The following is an 18836-nucleotide window of genomic DNA, read 5'->3' as shown; positions in this document are numbered from 1 at the left end:
CGCTCTCTTCCCAATTTTATTTGGAATTTTAAAACAACTAAAGAAAAGAAGATTATGTAAGGACGCTATACGAAACCAGGGGCCGCGACGGATGCGAATGGATGCACGCGAAATTAGAAGAGTTGCGTGCGGTTGGGAGGGCGTATCCAACAATAATGTGGCGGGAAATGTTGGAGGGAGAGGCAAATTCAAAATGCTAATTTTCAATTTCGACCATGGGTTGTTGCATTTCATATAGCAAATGGCTGACTCAGCTCCGGCCGATAGTCGCGGTGGACGCGGTGGTTTTGGACGTGGTCGCGGTCGCGGTCGCGGTGGTCGTGGACGTGGTGGACGCGGACGCGGTCGTCGTGATGACGGCGAGCAGGCCTGGGTTCCTGTGACCAAGCTCGGTCGCCTCGTCAAGGACGGCAAGATCAAGTCGATTGAGCAGATCTATCTGTTCTCCCTGCCCATCAAGGAGTACCAGATTGTTGATGCTTTCCTGCCCAAGCTCAAGGACGAGGTCATGAAGATCACGCCCGTGCAGAAGCAGACCCGTGCCGGTCAGCGCACTCGCTTCAAGGCGTTCGTTGCCATCGGTGACTCTGACGGCCACGTCGGTCTCGGTGTCAAGTGCGCCAAGGAGGTTGCCACTGCCATCCGCGGTGCCATCATCCTGGCTAAGCTGTCGGTGATCCCTGTGCGCCGTGGCTACTGGGGCTCCAAGCTCGGTGCCCCGCACACTGTGCCGTGCAAGGTCACTGGCAAGTGCGGTTCGGTTGTGTGCCGTGTTGTGCCCGCTCCCCGCGGTACCGGTATCGTCGCCGCCCCGACCCCCAAGAAGCTGCTTGCTCTTGCCGGTATCACTGACTGCTACACCACTTCTCGCGGTTCGACCAAGACTCTGGGTAACTTTGTCAAGGCTGCCTTCCAGGCCATCAGCAACACCTACTCGTTCCTGACCCCGGATATGTGGCACGAGACTGTCTTCACCCAGGACCCGTACCAGGAGTTCACCGACCACCTGGTCAAGGCTGCCGACAAGAAGAAGTACTAAGCAAGCCCTTGTGTGTCTTGTCTTTTCTGTCACACTCTAGCCCTCCCCTTTTTTTGAGTGTAGCCTAACATTTTTATAACTCGAGTCGACCGAGAGAGGGCTTTCGCCGGGCCGCTGCCGTGCACATCCTCCTTGGTTTGGCCAGTAATATAAAAAAGCTCACAAAAAGCTCAAAGCTCAAAGCTCAAAAAGCTCCTGCTACCTGACATTGGGGATTGCGTGATATGCCATACATCGATTCTTTATATTGGTGTCAAATGCTGAATAGCCTAGTCGTGCTTGAGCTCTCTCTTTGTCTGGTGGATGCCGTCCTGGTCAATAATGAACAGGTCGAGCCAGTCGCCGGTGTGGATGTCACGCTCGGTTGCGCCGGTGAAGGCGTCAATGGCAAGCTTGACGGCCTGGGGCCTCTCCAGAAGCCGCGAGGGATCGGCATTGCGCTGGTTCTTGAAGCCAACCTGAGAGTCCAAGAACGGCTGCACAAGCGCCGACGCCGAGCCATAGGCCTGGTAGTTGACTCTCTCCATGTTGCCGACCGGGTCGTACGTGTACACCGCGCCCTTGCCCTTCGCGTCCAGGCCCGACAGGATCGGGAACACATAGTATGGGAAGAAGCGCTTCGAGTACAGAATGCCCGACAGCATCTGCGCCATCGCCGACACGTTCATGGCGCGGTCGTGCTTGTGGAAATAGAGCTGCGCACGCTGTTCAATGTGCTCGACCAGCTTCAGTGCGTCGGCGTGGTAGCCGGTGGTGGCCAGGACGCTGCCGTTGGACAGCTCGAAGGCCTTGGGCGAGTACCGCGAGTTGATGCTGTAGCCGTTGCTCTGGCGGGTGTCCGAGGCGACGACGACGAAATCCTCGCCGGCGATTGCCAGCGACGTGCCGCCGTTGTCTACGTATGGGTCCCACCGGTTGCCGTGCGAATGGTGCTCGGTCGGCACGCTGACGGGTGCCTGCTGGAACTGCGCGAAATCCATTGGAGTAAAGATGTAGAATTTGTGAAGAGCGGAGGATTGAGGGGTGCAAAACACGCAAGCAAGTGGGCTAAAAACCACGCGGGGCAGGTTGCGCACAAATCGAAGGCAGAGTGCTTGCGTATGCCAACTGGACAGATCAGATCCGCTGCCGCATATTAAATCATATGTATTTTTGGGCAACAGGCTAGCGATGTTTATGCAGCACCAAGGCCGCCGTTGCCACCGTCCTGCATGGCCATCAGCCGGCGCTGCAGTGCCTCCCGACGCTTGACAATCGAGGCAATGAACTGCTCGATGAGGGTGCGGTCCTCAGGATCCATCTCCTCGTCATCCTCCTCCTCCGCCCCCGCCTCGCGGCCCCGGTGCTGCTGGCTGGCACTGGGCGACGTGCTGCCCGACTCCAAAATGGCCGACAGCATCCAGATAGCCAGCTGGTACGCTCTGTCGCAGTCCAGCGGGTCAATCCACTTCAATTCCCTCACTGCGGCAGCCTTGCTGAGTGCCAGTGCCTGCTCGTACAGCACCTGGACAATCGACACCTGCGTCGGGTCGTCCAGAATAACGTGGCCATTGGCGAACTGCTTCAGCGACTCTGCGCGTTCCAAGCACGCGTTGAATTTGTTGCGCACCCACTGCACGCTCGAGTTGAAGGCGGACGAGACCACAACGGAGGAGGCAGTCACGTCGCCCTGCAGGCTGGCCCAGTGGCGGCTGGCCTCGACCATGGCACAGTGCAGTAGCGAGAGTGCTTTCAGATACAGAACGAAGGCATCCTCGATGGTCAGGGTGCTGGCGGCCAGGAACCCAGTCTCAGGGTCAGCAAGGGGGTCCCTCGGCTGCTGCTGCTTCTGCTGCGTGTGACGGCCCGGGCTGGCGGCGACCGGCAGCTGGTTCCACTTCAGGTCGGCCAGATAGCTCATAGCGAAAGCGCGGTACGCCAGGCCCTCCATGCGGCGAATCACCGGCTCTTCCGCCTGCGTGCCATGACTATGCCTAGACTCGAATGTCTCAGCCAGCTCAGCATCCAGCGGGTTAAACACCCCGTGCCGAGCCGCATTCCCTAGTATTCCGCCGCGCTGTCTCTCACTGGCTGCCTGGCTGTCGAGTGGACCAACAGCAGCTTCGCGGGAAATCTGGTACTGCGACGACACAGCATTGTGGATGGCGCGTGCCAGAGCTGTCATCTGGCGAGCCACACCAGGCGCCTGCTGCATGGCGTTGGGCCGAGGCGGGTAGAAAGCAACGGGCGTACGCGGCGAGGACTCGAGGGCGTCTGCGAGCACGTTCATTTCGACTGCGCGTTTCTCGATGACCACATATTCTCGCTCTGCCAAGGCCTGCTCATCCTCGGCCAGACTGCTGGTCCTACGCTGTTGGTGTTGCTGCTGCTGCTGCTGCGGCGGGTATGTTGTGGTTGCTGTGTGGCTCTCAAAGCGCGCTTTCTCACTCTGCAGCTCCATTGCATGCAGGGCGCCGGCTAGAGCGTCTTCTGTAGTGAGGTCTGGCAGTGTATGTCGTCTGTGAAAGCCATCAGTCACGGGTTCTGCATTGATGTCCTCTGATTTGCTTCTGTCGGCAGCGTGGATCCTTGGGCTGTCTACGCTAGAGAGCCTGACTTCTGCTTCGACTCCAACTGCTGGCTCGGTGGCGTCGTTGTCCGATGGCTGCAGAGCTGGATGGGCAAAGAACTCGTCGAAGCTCATGCGGCTCGCCGGCTTCATGCGCAGCAGCCCCCGCACCAGCTCCTTCAGCTGCGGATCCAGCGGCTCCTTCTCGTTGCTGCCGCTGGTGGACAGGCGCTCGTCGGGAAACACAATCTTGTCGTTGGTGCGTTCGATGACTCTGGCCAGCTCTACATGGTTGCTGGCGTGGAATGGCGGCCGGCCTGCCATCATCTCGTAGATGACTGCACCGATTGACCACAGGTCTGCCTTGGCATCATACGGCTCGTAGTGCAGGATCTCCGGTGCCATATACAGCGGCGACCCGCACAGAGTCTCCGCCAGCGCACTTGCTGGCAGATTCCTAGCGAACCCGAAGTCGGCAATCTTCACTGCCGGGTACTGCCCCATCTCCTCAGACACGCCGGCCTCATATGTAGTGCCCGACGGCTGCAGCAGGATGTTCTGGGTCTTGATGTCTCTGTGGATGACGTCGCGCGATCTCAGATACCGCATGGCTGCGCCCAACTGCACCACAAAATGCCGCACAATAGCCTGGTTCAGACCACCGTGGGGGTTGCGCAGCGAGGGGTGCTCTTTGCGCCGCCGCATGTAGCCGGCGAGGTCGCCCAGCGAACAAAACTCCATCACCAGGTGGATGTGGTTGCGGGATTTCAGGCAGTCGATTAGCTCGACCACGCCTGGGTGCTTGACGGTCCGCAGGATGTTTATTTCTGTCTCCAGATTCTCCAACAGCCGGCGCGTTAGCGAAGACCGGACCACCGACTTTATTGCCACCAGCGTGTCTGTCTTCTAAAATAGTATGCCATAGGGCCTGCTTAGTAATGGGCGGGGGAAGGGGTCTCCCTAAAGGCACTCTTCGTGCATATGTGCGCGTCCCTCTTTACCTTGTTGACTCCACGATACACGGTGGCAAACGACCCTCGGCCTATTTGCGGGCCAAGCTCATAGTCGCCTATGGCTACAGTGGCCCGCTGGCGCTGTGCGTTGGCACTGTCTGTCATTTATGAAACGGTGGAAATAGTGATATAAGCAGGTTGAATTGGGAGAGCGAAAAAAAAAAAAAAAGAAAAGTGTAAATTGAACTAGACACAGCGAAAGCAGAATAAAAAAGCGCAAGCTAAAGCTCTGCTGCTGGTAGTCAAAATAAGTCGCGCCTTTTTGAAGCTGAAAAATGCAAACGCCATTTTCCTGGGCACATGACCAGACCTACTTTCTAGCTGCCCGCATCAGCGCAGGCGGGGCCTGAGCAGCTTCGTGACTAGCAAGCTCATGCGGGCACTTGGACAGTGGTGATGCCACAACCATCTTCTTTAGGTCATACAGCACATCCCGGTCGTCCGCACCCAAGAACGTCACTGCCAAGCCCCTCTTGCCTGCACGTCCGGTTCGGCCAATTCTGTGCGTGTACGACTCGATATCCTTGGCCATATCAAAGTTCACCACCAGGCTGACGTCCTTGACGTCGATTCCGCGGCCCGCCACATCGGTCGCCACCAGAATATCCGCCTCGTGGTTCTTGAGCTTGGCCAAAGACAATTCGCGCTGCTCCTGCGACTTGCCGCCATGCAGGGTCACTACCGAGTAGTTGGAGCGCGTCAGCGCACGGCCCAGCAAATCCACGTTCTTCTTTTGGTTGACAAAGACAATGATTGGCGGGTCGTGGTGGTGCCGCGAGAGCAGCTCCAACAGACGGTGCTTGCGCTTCTCCTCGCCAGAGACAAACTCCACGCGCTGCTCCACCGTGTCGACAGCCTTGCCGGCTGTGCCGATTGTGACTGTAGCGGGGGTCCGGAGGTACTTGCGCGCCATCCGCTCCACCACTGGCGGCATCGTGGCTGAGAACATGGTCGTTTGGCGGTACTTGAACCCGCTGTCGTCGCCATCCGCATCCTCCTCCCCCTCTTCGGGCTTGATGTTGGACACAGGCAGCGCATCCAGAATAAAGTTGACATCCTCCTCAAAGCCCATGTCGATCATGCGGTCGGCCTCATCCATGACCACATATGTGCACTGGTTCAGAACCAGCACCCGCCTGTCGATGCAGTCCCGCAGACGGCCGGGTGTTGCAATAATGATCTCTGCGCCATTTCGCAGCGCAAATGCCTGCTGCTCGATGTCATGGCCGCCCACGATGGACACACACGTATATCCGAGCCGCCGGGCAAACTTGTGTGTCTCCCCCTCAATCTGCTGCGCCAGCTCGCGCGTCGGCGCCAGAATCAGCGCATACGGCCCGTCTGCCATGTTCTTCTCGCTCAGCGGGGGCCGTGTCATAATGAACGCCAGCATCGGGATCAGAAACGACGCTGTTTTGCCACTGCCTGTCTCGGCGATTCCAATCAGATCGCGGTTCTGTAGCCCGACCGGGATGGCCTGGCGCTGGATTGGCGTTGGCTCCTTGTACCCGATATCCTCGATTGCACGCAGGATGGGTATCGGAATTCGGCTCTCGTGCCACGACCGCAGCGGGTGCGGAATGCTGCCGCCCTTGCACGAAATGCTAAAATCCTCCTTGAAGATGCGCCAGTCGCGGTCCCGCATCTCCTTCAATGGCTTCTCGGTCCAGTGCCGCTCATCCCACAGAGCCTTGGCCGCCCGTCGCTGTCTGCGCTCATGCATCCGTGCCAGCCGGTCCTGATCGGCTTCTGATAGTCCAGAGATGTCGTCGGCTGTCCGGACGATACACTGAGCTCTGGTGAGCCGGGTCCGCGAGGATCCGGGGGTTGCTGGTTGTGCCCGCGACCGAACAGCTGCAGCTCGTGTCGGCGCTCGTAAAGATCGCTGATGTCGCGTGACGTATCCTCACTTGTATCCCAATCGAACACAACCTTGCGGCTCGTCTGCTTGCGTCCGGAACGCGATGCGTGGTCGCCCGACAGATACCGCTGCTTGATCATCTCCCGCTCCTTGTCCGTCAGCACACGGTCTCCAGTGCCGTCCGTGCTGGCCTTGCCGATAAATTTGAACTCGCTGATCTGCTCGTGCCCTCCTCCCCTCTTGTCTCTGTGCAAGGTGTCTCTAGTGTCTCTACGAGGCGGCGACCTTGACCGCGAAGTCCTGCGACGGCTTCCAGGGCGGTATCTGTCGTAGTATCTGTCACTGTCACGGTCGTAGTACCGGTCCCGGTCCCGGTCCCGGTCTCGGCGACTGGGGCTACGGCTGCGCCCTCGATGCTGCTGCTGCTCCCTGGTCCGCCCATTGTCTCTATTATGCCGGTCACGCCGCCTATTGTCATCGCTGCATGTCTCTGCCGCCTCGCCATCCTCTCTATCTGCTTGATTTCTGAACGCGTGTACTGCAGCTGCACGCTGCTCCCGCATTGCATCGGCCTCCTGCTGTTTGCGCTCCAATGCCAATTGTGCCCGCTGCGCCTTGGTTAGAAATACGGGCTTTGAGGCTTCACCGTTGCTGGTCTGCTGGTTCTTCAGCCGGAGGGCTTCTTCAACCGAAAGCGGGCCGCTGCAGGAGGATCTGGCACGCAGCAGCTGGTCGCTGCCGGCTGGCGTCTTTGACGAAGCTGCGGCCAGAGGTGTGTGCGACTTGGAGAACGGATCAATATACGGTGCCGGTGTGCTGCTACCGTCCTGCTTCTTGTCTGGGTTGTCCGGCTCTGTCAATCGCTTTCGTGCGCTGGAAAAGTTCATTGTTCGCTGGTACAGGTATTGAGGAAATAATACGGGGCTATCAGTGCTGCCTGCTGGGGGGTTTTTTTCACTGGCTGGTATTTATAGCGATTGATGCCATGATGGCAATTTATGGTTGTCGGGGGTGATTGCAGGTGGCATATCTGCGGTATATGCCACACTGCATCTTCTACTTGTAGAAGGGTGGATCTACGGCACATTGAAGAGTGTTTACGTAAAAAAAGGGGGAGAATGGCTGTGGCCGTTCTTTTTGAACAAGCACGCGCACGCCAAACGCCAGCCAGACCGGCAAGAAACAATCGAACGAAATCAAGTGTCGATCAGCCGAATGCAGCAAGCCGGTCCAGACCGCCCGGCACATTCTCCTCATTAGCGCAGTCGATGGGCTTGTGGAGCTTGGCACGGCGTCGGTTTGGGAGGGGGTGAATGGTAGCTGGCGCTCTAACACTAGCTTTCGGACGCGAAAGGAATAGACTCAGGTTTGTGTCCAGGTTGCGGGAATGACTGGTGTGTGGCCACCGGCACAATTGGCAAGGGCTGTTACACCACTGCACAAGTTTTTGGTCCCCCGGCACAGAGCACAGGCGAGTGGGCTCATCTCTCCACGCCCCGACTGCGAAGAAAATAAATAAACAGCCCGTTATATTTCGAAAACAAAAAGGCTTTGTGTGCGCTCTACCCCGTCTCCATCTTTTCTCTGGCGCCCTTCTTTTTTGTCTCTGCTTTCTCTCGTTGCTCCTTCCTGTTCCCGCTTTTCAAGAATCCACTTTTCGCACTCTATCCCTCTTTCCCAGCAACAAAAAATTTTCCATCGCTTTATTTTACGAACACTTCGTTGAGCGAGCCTCTTTTTCATTCTTTCCACTATCTGTACTTCTAAAACCATGGGTCTTTTTTCGTCGTGCTTTGGCGAGGTCGAGCAGCAGGACTACGGAACGCGGCGTGTGAACAGCGGCCGCCGTGTCACGAAGGCAATGATTGGCGTCCCGACAAATTTCGTTGTAAGTTTTTTTTAAGAGAACGTCCTCCCTCGCCGGTTAGAGGGAGCGTTGGCAAGCACCAGAGGCGGGAGCGCCGCCGCGTGTCCAGCTGACTCCAAAACTAACATGTCGCACAATACGCCGCCATGGTTTCCATTGTAGCATACGGGACACCTGGGCATCGGCCAGGTCCAGCAGGGCGAGTACCCTAGCACACACAACGTAAGTAGCAGCCATGCAAAATCCGGCACGTTCATGCTAGCATCCAGGGCTTGAGCACTAAGCGGCACCTGGTGGTTTTTTTTCTCTTTTCCTGTAGCAGGACAAGCTCCGGATCATGATGGCACAGGTCGGCGCATCCCTTGATGACAGCAGCGACGACATGTTTGACCTTCCCAAGACAGAGCCTCGCCAGCCCAATGTCGGCATGGCGTACTGATGAATTTAGGGGACTCTGCCGCTCTCTCCCAGGTCTCAGTTCTTTACCCACTTTTACCCTATGTAGATTTTCTCCTCTAAACGCCCTCATCTTCGCACCCAGTCCCCGTCTATCCACCACCCTCTCCGTTTTATAACTCTCTCCTCATCCCCTTATTCTCGAATATACGTTCTCCCATTTTGAAAAAAAAAAAGGTGGTGTCGCATACTCAGGGGTTGAATCTGAGGGATGGTAACACGAAAGAAAACCTGTTGCGCAGCGATTCGTATGTGCGACATGCAGCTCAGACATGTGGGAAGCGCATCCCGCTTTCCCGCCATTTATATCGGCGTGCATTGCATTCACTCCAATTGAGGAAAAAGGAGGGAGAGTCAGCTAGATTGCAGGATGGCGCCAGGGGGGATGGTCCCGGGCCCGGCTCTCACGGTTTCGCAGCAGTGATCACTCAGTCGACTCCATGAGAGGAGCTGCCAAAACGGCCGGGAAATTACGCAATCGCAAAACGGAGCCGAGCCTTCAGAGGCTGTTTGGCACGCAATCGAACACGAAAACATGTAGCTGCTGAGAGGAAGCTGCGGGCACCGAAAAAGATCGAGTAGATTTTGCGGGGTGCTCCGAACCAAAGCTGGTTTTCTTCTCCTCTGCTCTCCGTTACTTTTTCCTATACTTTAGCGAATACTTCTCTTTTTCTTGTCGTTTGCTCTCCCCACGCATATATTCCACCAAGGCAAGTTGTGGTGCTGGTTTTCTCTGGCGGGGCTGCAAGAGATCCTCCTGGGTGTCTCCAGTCAGCAGACATACGGCAGCCTGGTAGCGAACTGCCTGCGGACGATGATGCAATGGATGGCACTTTTTCTGGCTGCCCGCAGCAGCACCTTTGCAGCAGCGATGTGCATACAGGCAGGATTGTTCTGCTTGGCCTGACGAGGCTGCTGCGTGGCATTGCGTTCAGAGAAGGAAAGCGTAAACCGAGGATCTGCCACATTAGCAGCCACTCCCACGTTTTTTGCCACTCCCTCTTTGGCTGTGCAAAAAAATCTACCTCTTCTTCTTCTCCCTACCTATCGCTGACTACTAACACCTGGCATTTATTCCTTCCAATTCCCTCTGTGTTTGTGCTATTAGACTACAGCCTTCATATCCTTATTATTTTTATCAGAATGAGCGGCAACAAGACCCCCCACACGCAGTTCCCGACCCATGGGCTGCTGCCGCGTGCTGATACGCAGGCAGGCGACTTTGTGCGTAAGCACCCCCACTACGATGGCCGTGGAACCATTGTGGCCGTGCTCGATACCGGCATTGCTCCCATGGCTATGGGTCTGCACACGACAACCGACGGCAAGCGCAAGGTGCTGGATTACGTCGACTGCACTGGCTCTGGCGACGTACGCCTGCAAGCACCAAGGACCAACGCTGACGAATTGGTCGGAGCCACTGGCCGCAAGCTCAAGGTCAACAGCAAATGGAAGAACCCGACTGGCGAGTGGCGCGTCGGCGCGAAGCGGCTGTACGAGATCACGCCGGATATTCTGAAGGAGGATATCAAGAAGGAGCGGCAGGCAGTGTTCCGCTAAGGGCACGCAGATTCTGGCTGACAGCATTGCCACGCGGATTAGCGACATCAAGACCACCCAAGGACGAGGATGCAGAGCTGAAGCACGAGCTAGAGGCGCAGCGTGAAGTCCTCAAGGACTTTGGTGCCAAGTATGAGGACCCCGGACCGGTTCTGGATATCCTCGTGTTCCATGATGGCAAGCAGTGGCGCGCAGCGATCGACACGCAGGAGACGGGCGACTTCACTGGCGTGGAGGCCCTGGGGGCATACAAGCTGACAGGCGATATCGGCAAGCTGGCCAAGCGCAACCTGTTCTATTACACGCTCAACTTTTACGAGGAAGGCAAGGTGCTGAGCATTGTCGCTAATGTCGGCTCACACTCGACGCATGTCGCAGGTATTATCGGGGCGCACCACCCAGACGAGCCACAGAACGACGGCGTCGCACCCGGTGCCCAGCTGCTCTCGCTGATGATCGGCGACCACCGCGTGTCATCGCTGGAGACCGGGACGGGCCTGACGCGTGCTGCCAATGCTATCATCGAGCACGGCGCTGATCTGGCCAACATGAGCTACGGCGAGCCCAGCGCCACAGCCAACAGCGGCCAGTGGGTGCAGCTGCTGCGCAAGGAGGTCATCAAGAAGCATCGCTGCATCTTTGTGTCGTCTGCTGGCAATGAGGGCCCAGCACTGTCGACTGCCGGTGCACCTGGCGGAGCCAGCGACGACATTATCGGCGTCGGCGCCTACGTCGGCTACGAGCAGATCAAGGCTGAGTACACCATGTATGACACTGTTAAGGACACAGTGTTCACATGGAGCTCGCGTGGGCCGACGGCTGACGGATCGCGCGGCGTCGACATCTACGCGCCTGGCTCGGCCATCACAAGCTACCCGACGTACACTCTCCAGCGGCTGCACCTGGCCAACGGCACCAGCATGAGCTCGCCCAACCTGTGTGGGTGCCTGGCGCTGCTGGTGTCTGCGTGGAAGCACGAGTTTGGCAAAGAGGGCGAGCCAAAGGTCAGCCCGTACCGCATCAAGAATGCCATGATGGCCACCGCCAAGCAGTTTGGGGATGAGCTTGCAGGCTGGGCTGGTGCAGGTGGATGCTGCATGGGCGTTCCTGAAAAAGTACCGTGAGCGCAGCTTCGAGGATGTCGAGTACGAGGTCAGTATCTCGAGCCAAGGTCAATGCGCGGGGCATCTACATGCGCGACCACCACGAGAGCGCTAGCCCGCGCATCTTCTCCATCAACGTGTCGCCGGTGTTCCCCAAGGACTTGCGGGCCATGACTGGACAACGACGCCAGTGGGCAGTGGGGTCGAGCTTGAGAGCCAGCTCAAGTTTGAGTACGAGCAGCGCGTGATTCTGTCCACGTCCGAGTCGTGGATCAAGGTGCCTGAGGCTGTCTATGTTAGCAGCGAGGGCCGATCGTTTGACGCGCGCGTGGACCCAACCAGCCTCGAGCGCGGTAGACTCCATGTAGCCGAGATTCTGGGCTTCGACTCGCGCAACGTCGACCGGGGAGCCATCTTCCGCATCCCCGTGACCATCACCAAGCCCAGCGAAGTCGGCGCCTCCGGGTGCGTGCGGTTCCCGGCGCTGCGGTTCCAGCCCACTGAGGTTGTGCGGCGGTTCATTGATGTGCCCCGCGGTGCGACCCAGGCCAAGTTTGTGATTCGGGCACCCAATGCCCTAGCCAATGGCGCGGCACCAGGCCACCTTCTACCTGCACGCAGTGCAGCTGGCGCCGCAGACCCGGTTCACACAGTATGAGCTCAACACCCACGTCACCATCGGCCACTCGACCTACGCCGAGAACGGCGGCCTGGCCGAGCAGAGCTACACCAAGACCATGAAGGTTCTGGGCGGATGCACCCTGGAGGTGTGCATGGCGCCGTTCTGGAGCCAGCTGGACACCCACGAGGTTCGATGTCACTGTCACGTTCTCGGGCATCACCGTGCATGGCAGCGGCACGCCGGCGCTGACGGGCCTCAAGAATGACAGCGCCTTTGCCTGGCATCGTGCTCAACGGGAACCAGCCCGTGTCCCGCGTCGACCTGGTCGCGGCTGTGCGGCCAGAGTACGGCATCAAGGTGACTGCGACCCTGGACACTTTGCGGCGTGCCTTGCGCCCAGCCGTCTCCTCAATCACGCCCCTGACGCTTGAGCGCGACACGCATCCCGAGGCAGGCACGGCCATCCAGCAGCTGATACTGGACTACAAGTACTCGACCTCCGCCAACGGCGTCTCGATCACGCCGCGCCTGACCGGAATCGACTCGCTGATCTACGAGGCATGGACGGACAACGTGGCCCTGCTTGTGTTTGACGCCAAAAAGCAGCGCGTGGGCGCACATTTCGGATACCCAAGGCCGATCACGCTGCGACGCAAGGGCGACTATCTGATTCGGGTCCAGATCCGCCACCGCAGTGCCAAGGACCTAGGAGGCGCTGAAGCAGGTGCCGCTGATTATTGAGACGTCGCTGACCCCCAAAGTGTCGATTCCGGTCGAGTTTGCTCTGGCGTCGGTATTCACAAAGACCGTGAGCAATGTGCGCAACTCGAGCAAGTCGATTCAGCTCAACAACATCATGCCCGTGTTTCTCAAGACCTTTGCCGTGAACCCGCCCAAGGATACTGTGCCTGGTGATATCCTGCGCGGATCTCTGTCGGCCAGCCCAAACACAGCTGACCTGCTGCTCGAGTACGTCGTGCCCAGCAAAGCCAACGAGGAGAAGCAGCCAGACGAGTCTTCCACCAAGAGCAGCAGCAAGAAGCAAGGCGATTCCAAGAAAAAGGAAGCCGAGGAATCGCAGGCTGACAAGGACCGCAAGGCGATGCAGGAGGCGATGCGCAATCTGAAGATCGAGTGGGTCAAGAAGGCCCAGGACCCCGACGTACGCACCGAGCTGATCAGGCAGCTCGAGGCTGAGCAAGCCAACGACACGCAGGTGCTTGCCTGCGCAGCTGGAGTCGCTGGACTGCGCGCGCAGGACACTGCCGACTAACGAGGCCACGAGCAAGATCACGCAGGAGACCGCCCTGCAGATTGTTGAGCTGGCTGACCGCATCGTTGCGCACACCAATACTTCCGAGCTCGCATCCACGCTCTACGGCAAGCCGGCCGAAGACAACAGCGATAAGGAGGAGCCGCACCAAGGCTGAGAAGGCCAAGAAGCTGCTGGTCAGTGCGCTGACTGCCAAATGCCGTGCGCTGGCTGTTCTGGCTGTGCCCACTGCAAACGTGTCGTCGGGCGGATCCGATGGCGGCGAGTTTGTCGATCCTTGCTGCTGAGGAGGAGGACGAGCGCAAGCTTGCGAGCTACGAGGCCGCGGTCAAGGAGCTGACGCGCTGGGCTGGCGATGACTCGCAGAACATCGAGTATCTGATGGCTGCGGTGGTTCCGCTGTACTCAACCAAGCAGCAGTATGCCCGGGCGCTGAAGCCGGTGGTCGAATGGCTCAACACAACAGCCCTGACTGACGCAACGGTCAGCGAATGGAAGACCATGGATCGATGTGCGCAACAAGCTGGTTGCCAAGCTGCAATGGTCGATGTGGGTCAGGCACTTTGACGACCATGGCGTTATGGCTATGCCAGCAGAGTACGCCGAGTTCTAGCGTTTCCGTGTCTCGTTTTTTATTAGAGCCTTCGCCACAAATCCCCTTGTTCAGCACGCCTTTGATTTTGATATCCCAGCCCGATTTCCAGCCAGCAGTCCCATTTGCAGACTGAGGGCATTGTGGGAGATCTCTGCAGGCAGGCAGCCAGTTGATGCAGCACCTGAGCGACGATCGCATCCCCTTTCTCAGTGCCAGGTATTAAACGCAACGGCGTAGCCCTGCCTTTCCTTCTCTGCTATCAACCTCAGCCCTTTTTCTTACCTCCAAAATTTCATAGCCCACTCTCATTTTCTACGCCTTTCATTACTTGTACAATATGCTAATGCGGGTCAGTCTGCGGAAGATGTTCTTCTCGGTCGGCGCCATTGTTGGCACTGTCTACCTGCTAAACATTTACGGCATACTAAGGTCCGACATGCTCAGGTCGGGACACTCGCGGGTCAACTATGAGCGCCAGCAAGCCGTGCGCGACGCCATGAAGCACGCGTGGAGCGGCTACCGACAATTTGCCTTTGGTCACGACGAGTTCCAGCCATTGACGCGCACGTTCAACTCAAAGTGGGGCGGGTGGGGCATTACGCTGGTTGACGCGCTCGACACGCTGAAGCTGATGGGCCTTGACGAAGAGTACAGCGAGGCAAAGCGGTTTGTCAGCGAACTGGACTTCCACAAGACCGAGCCTGGACTTCCAGATGCAGGTGTTTGAGATGACCATTCGCGCGCTAGGCGGGTTGCTGGGTGCCTACGAGCTTGACAACGACCCCATGCTGCTGAAGAAGGCGACCGAGGTCGGCGATGTTTTGCTGTGGGCGTATGATACGCCAACGGGCCTGCCAGCGTCGCGGCTGGACATCAACAATCGATTGCTGAGCGGCAGCACGCTGCTGTGCATTGCAGAAGGTGGCACCATGCAGCTCGAGTACCAGAAGCTGGCACAGCTGACCGGAAACGACACATACCGCAGGATGGCGGAGCGTGCTAGCAATGCGCTAGAGAATGGACAGCGCAAGTACAAGGGCCTGTATCCGACATATATCGATATCCACAGTGGCCAGTACGTTAACAACACGGCGCTGTCTGTCGGCGCCATGGCCGACAGCTTCTATGAGTACCAGCTGAAGCAGTATATTCTCAACGGCAAGCGCGAGCAAAAGTACAAGGACTGGTACGTGACATCGTCGGAGGCCGTCAAGGAGAAGCTGGTGAGGACCGCCTGGGGCATGAAGTACATTGGCCACTGGGATTACAACGAGTCGCTGTTTGTGCAAGAAATGCAGCACCTCACATGCTTCTACCCAGGCCTGTTGGCATTGGGGGCGCGTGTGCTTGACCGTCCTGAGGACCTCCGGCTGGCTGAGGAGATCACCGAGACATGCTACCTGTCATACCGCAATATGCCGACCGGGCTGGGTCCCGAAAAAGTTCATGTTTGCCCCCGCTCAATCGCCTGATGGTCGCGATCAGCCTTTCCTGGCCCAGTGACCCCCGCTACATCCTGCGCCCGGAGACTCTCGAGAGCATCTTTGTGCTCTACCGGATTACTGGCGACGACAAGTATCGCGAGTGGGGATGGAACATCTTCATGGCCATCGAGAAATACGCTCGCACACCCTACGGATACGCAGCAGTGCGCAACGTCGGCGAAAGGTTGGTTCAGGAATCCAACTGGGAAGACTCGATGGAGTCGTTCTTCCTGGCCGAGACACTGAAGTATCTGTATCTGCTGTTTAGTCCGCCCAACCTCATCTCACTCGATGAGTATGTGCTAAACACCGAAGCTCATCCGTTCAAGATCATAAAGTAGCCCTCAGGTTCCTGGGTTAGACAGTACAAGCCCACACAATTTTGCGATTATCAGATTTCTGTAAAGTCCAATCGCTACTGTCAGGATGTGTTTGTTAGAAAGCATGCACTTGCTCAGCTCAAGGAAGAGTCCAAGCACGATCCAACGTCAAAGCAGCATCGCTTCTAGCCAGTACTCTTGGCACAGTGGCATCAGCAATGAAACAATTGTTCCAAGAGCAGAAAAGCATATCCCAACGCTATGGCTAGCATGAGCAATGAATATATTTGCGTGTCAAGATGCGCCTGGTGCGTGATATCGGCCAATGATCACTTCACCCAGTGCTGCAAGTCTAGAAACTAGCAGCCTAACTTGCCTGCATATTCTCTTGCCGAGCAGTTGACAGCTACACAGGGATATATAAGATTGATGGACTCTAAACCTCTGTAGCTGACCCAGATAGCCCCACAAAAGTTCACTGCGTTGGCGGTCATGTCTGGCGTGCGTGTGTCAGTTCCAGATCCGAGAATGCATCTGCTGAAGAATTGGAGTTTTAAAATCGCTCGATAGTGGTGATGTGAGGCCAAAAACAAAGAGCACATATGGAAGCAGGAACGGACCAGTGTAGTTATCGTTCATGGCAGCGCACAAACCAGCTGCCAGATGCAACCTGTGTTGGTTCAAGATCGATTTGATGTTGGAAAACCACACCACCTTCTCGATCGGCCTGCCGTGCTAAGTTCAGCTGGTATGCCCGGCTGGTGGTCTAATGGTTTGGGTTGTATCAAGTCTATTCTCGATTGAACACAGTTAGTGATATCAAGGGTTTAAAACAAACAGCATGTAAAGGTACAGCACTACAGCTCGAGCTCGTATGGCAGTGTATTGTTGGTGTGCTCGCTGATCCAGCGCAGCACTTCAGTATACCAGCGCACCGAGTTGCCATTATGGTTGGTCCAGTGGTCCTCGTCAGGGAAGTACATCAGACGGGCAGCAACACCCTTGTGTCTGAGAAGCGTGAACGGCCCGATCGAGTTGTCGACAGTCAGTCTAAAGTCCTTCTCGCCCTGAATGAACAGCGTCGGGGTCTGGAACTGGTCAGCAAAACGCTCTGGGTTCCACTTTTCGTACATTGCACGGTCCGATCGCTTGTAGGGCACGCCGTTGAAGTCATGCTCGGGGAACCACAGCTCCTCAGTCGAGTACCAGAACATGGGCGCGGAGAACATGCCGTCATGGTTGACCAGGGCCTTGAAGCGCCGGGTATGGCCATTGAACCAGTTCATCATGTACCCGCCGTACGAGGCCCCAAGGGCCACCATGCGATCCTTGTCGACAAAATCGTAGTGCTGGATCAGGTAGTCTAGGCCCTTCATCAGGTCCTCGTACGGGTATCCGCCCCACTGCAAGCGGATGGAGTCGGTGAAATTCTGGCCGTATGTCGGCGAGCCGTGGAAGTTGACTTGGACAGCGACAAAGCCAGGCGCTGGCATACATGTTGGGGTTCCATTGGGCATAGCTAAAGGTATGCAGGTTGGCCTGCTGCGGGCCGCCGTGGACCAGATAAGCAACCGGGTATTTCTTGGACGGGTCAAAGTTGTGTGGTTTGACCAGCCAGCCGTGCACCTTGTCACCACGGGCACCGGAGAACCAGAAATCTTCGGCGTCGCCAACATACACATCGCGCAGCTTGTCCTGGTTCACATCAGTGAGCTGCCTCAGCTCCTTGGAGGATGTGTCGAGGACATGGATGTTGGTGCACTTGTTAGTATCGCCGTGAGTCAGCAGCAGCTTGTCCTGAGACAGCCGCCTCAGGCCGCCCGCCGTGCCACGCTCAGTCAGCTTATTGCGCTGGCCAGTGGCAACGTCGATGGTATAGACAACGTTGTGGCCTTTATCGCCGACGATGGCAAACAGGGTACGCGCATCGCTCGACCACAGCAGCGAGCTGGGAGTCAGATCCCAGTCGCGGGCAATTGACGTGGTCTCGTTCTTGGCCAGATTATGTATGTAGATGCGGTTGATATCGGCTTCATACCCACCCGTCTCCATCTGCAGCCAGGCAAGCAGCTGGCCGTCCTGCGAGAATGTTGGTCCGCTGGCCATGCCGTCGACATTGCCAGTCAGAAGCTGCAGACTGCTGCCAGAGGTATCGACTACATAAACATCGACGTCGGTAGACGAAGTCATGTCATGTTTTGGCTTGCGTGTGACAAAGGCGGCCCGCGACCCGGCTGTGTCCACTGTATATTCGTCGACGCTCCAGCGGATCATCGGGTCGTGGTAGGCTGGCAGACCGTGCATCAGGTTGGTCTCGTTGCCAACCACCCACGCCAGCCGCTCGTCGGTGCTGCCCGGACGTGTCAGGGGAGCGACAAACAGTGTAGATTTGCGCAGACCCATCCACTCGTTCCAGTGCCGCGGCCACAGGTTATCATAGATCTGGGCCGAGTCAATCTTGTGCTTCTCAGCATCCTGCAGCTCGCGGGTCTTGTGCAGGGCACAGTCTGGGTATACGTCGGCGATGAACGCCAGCAAACCAGACTCCTTCAAGTACTTGACCGAAGAGATGTCAATGGGCGGTGCAAAAACCTCGGTCGCGTTGGCCCCCTCCTGCAGCGGCTGCTGGTAGAGCACGTTCTTGTGTATATACCCGAACGAGGTATCGTCAAACCACAGCGGGCTGGTGAACGAGCTGCCGATCGCATCCTCGGTCAGCCGAGTGATGTTGCCCGAGGCCAGATCCAGCAGATTGATAAAGGTGGCCGACTTGTTCTCGTCTTGGTTGTAGTGCGATTGCGTGAATAGCGCCTTGGTGGAGTCGGGGGAGACCACTGCTGCGCTGGCCCGGTTGAGCGAGTGGAAGAGACGGATATCCAATGGCTTCTTGGCCGAGGAGGCTTCGTTGTCGGCAGCATGCACAACTGCTGCTGGACCTGAGCAGGCAGAGCGTCAACACAGGTTATCTGCAGTGCTTGTCTGACCGCCATAGTGGAAGAAAAGAAAACGAAAATAAAACGAAAACGAAAACGAAAACGAAAAGAATAAAACGCAAACGCAAACGCAAACGAAAAGTGTAGCTAGCGGAAACAAGA

General features: G+C 57.2%; 8 protein-coding genes across 8 annotated transcripts; 3 read left to right on the top strand and 5 right to left on the bottom strand.

The window, feature by feature from the left end:
- Positions 1–10: 10 nt before the first annotated feature.
- DL89DRAFT_270502 (40S ribosomal protein S2) lies at positions 11–1198 on the top strand. Its single transcript, XM_040888737.1, has one exon. It carries the CDS (start codon positions 242–244, stop codon positions 1037–1039), a length of 798 nt encoding a protein of 265 aa, XP_040740023.1. The 5' UTR covers positions 11–241; the 3' UTR covers positions 1040–1198.
- Positions 1199–1308: 110 nt separating this feature from the next.
- On the bottom strand, positions 1309–2019 carry DL89DRAFT_275996 (N-terminal nucleophile aminohydrolase; the record flags this gene model as incomplete). The annotated part of the gene is made up of 1 exon (XM_040889379.1): positions 1309–2019. The coding sequence occupies one exon, from the start codon at positions 2017–2019 to the stop codon at positions 1309–1311; it is 711 nt and encodes a 236-aa protein (XP_040740022.1).
- A 176-nt stretch (positions 2020–2195) lies between these two features.
- Positions 2196–4770, bottom strand: DL89DRAFT_78261 (kinase-like protein). Its single transcript, XM_040892073.1, has 2 exons — positions 4589–4770; positions 2196–4493 (listed from the first exon to the last, which is right to left on the bottom strand). Exons 1-2 carry the CDS (start codon positions 4703–4705, stop codon positions 2214–2216), a joined length of 2397 nt encoding a protein of 798 aa, XP_040740021.1. The 5' UTR covers positions 4706–4770; the 3' UTR covers positions 2196–2213.
- Positions 4589–7379, bottom strand: DL89DRAFT_270500 (P-loop containing nucleoside triphosphate hydrolase protein). Its single transcript, XM_040888736.1, has 2 exons — positions 6391–7379; positions 4589–6349 (listed from the first exon to the last, which is right to left on the bottom strand). Exons 1-2 carry the CDS (start codon positions 7346–7348, stop codon positions 4911–4913), a joined length of 2397 nt encoding a protein of 798 aa, XP_040740020.1. The 5' UTR covers positions 7349–7379; the 3' UTR covers positions 4589–4910.
- Positions 7380–9423: 2044 nt separating this feature from the next.
- DL89DRAFT_270498 (uncharacterized protein) lies at positions 9424–9803 on the bottom strand (the record flags this gene model as incomplete). The annotated part of the gene is made up of 1 exon (XM_040888735.1): positions 9424–9803. A coding segment is annotated over exon 1 (275 nt), but the record flags the coding sequence as incomplete, so codon positions are not given.
- A 124-nt stretch (positions 9804–9927) lies between these two features.
- Positions 9928–13342, top strand: DL89DRAFT_260625 (subtilisin-like protein; the record flags this gene model as incomplete). The annotated part of the gene is made up of 6 exons (XM_040885806.1): positions 9928–10334; positions 10355–11430; positions 11639–11983; positions 12069–12214; positions 12373–12793; positions 12831–13342. 6 exons carry the CDS (start codon positions 9928–9930, stop codon positions 13340–13342), a joined length of 2907 nt encoding a protein of 968 aa, XP_040740018.1.
- Positions 13343–14274: 932 nt separating this feature from the next.
- Positions 14275–15762, top strand: DL89DRAFT_295807 (glycoside hydrolase; the record flags this gene model as incomplete). The annotated part of the gene is made up of 3 exons (XM_040890690.1): positions 14275–14603; positions 14638–15379; positions 15475–15762. 3 exons carry the CDS (start codon positions 14275–14277, stop codon positions 15760–15762), a joined length of 1359 nt encoding a protein of 452 aa, XP_040740017.1.
- Positions 15763–16598: 836 nt separating this feature from the next.
- Positions 16599–18731, bottom strand: DL89DRAFT_286661 (alpha/beta-hydrolase; the record flags this gene model as incomplete). Its single annotated transcript, XM_040889879.1, has 3 exons — positions 16599–17090; positions 17131–18677; positions 18701–18731. 3 exons carry the CDS (start codon positions 18729–18731, stop codon positions 16599–16601), a joined length of 2070 nt encoding a protein of 689 aa, XP_040740016.1.
- Positions 18732–18836: the final 105 nt, after the last annotated feature.

This window comes from Linderina pennispora (assembly GCF_002104995.1).
Source record: "Linderina pennispora strain ATCC 12442 chromosome Unknown DL89scaffold_19, whole genome shotgun sequence".
NCBI classification, from domain to species: Eukaryota; Fungi; Kickxellomycota; class Kickxellomycetes; order Kickxellales; family Kickxellaceae; genus Linderina; species Linderina pennispora.
The sequence above is the reverse complement of the archived record's forward strand: the minus strand, read 5'-3'. Positions and strand labels throughout refer to the sequence as shown.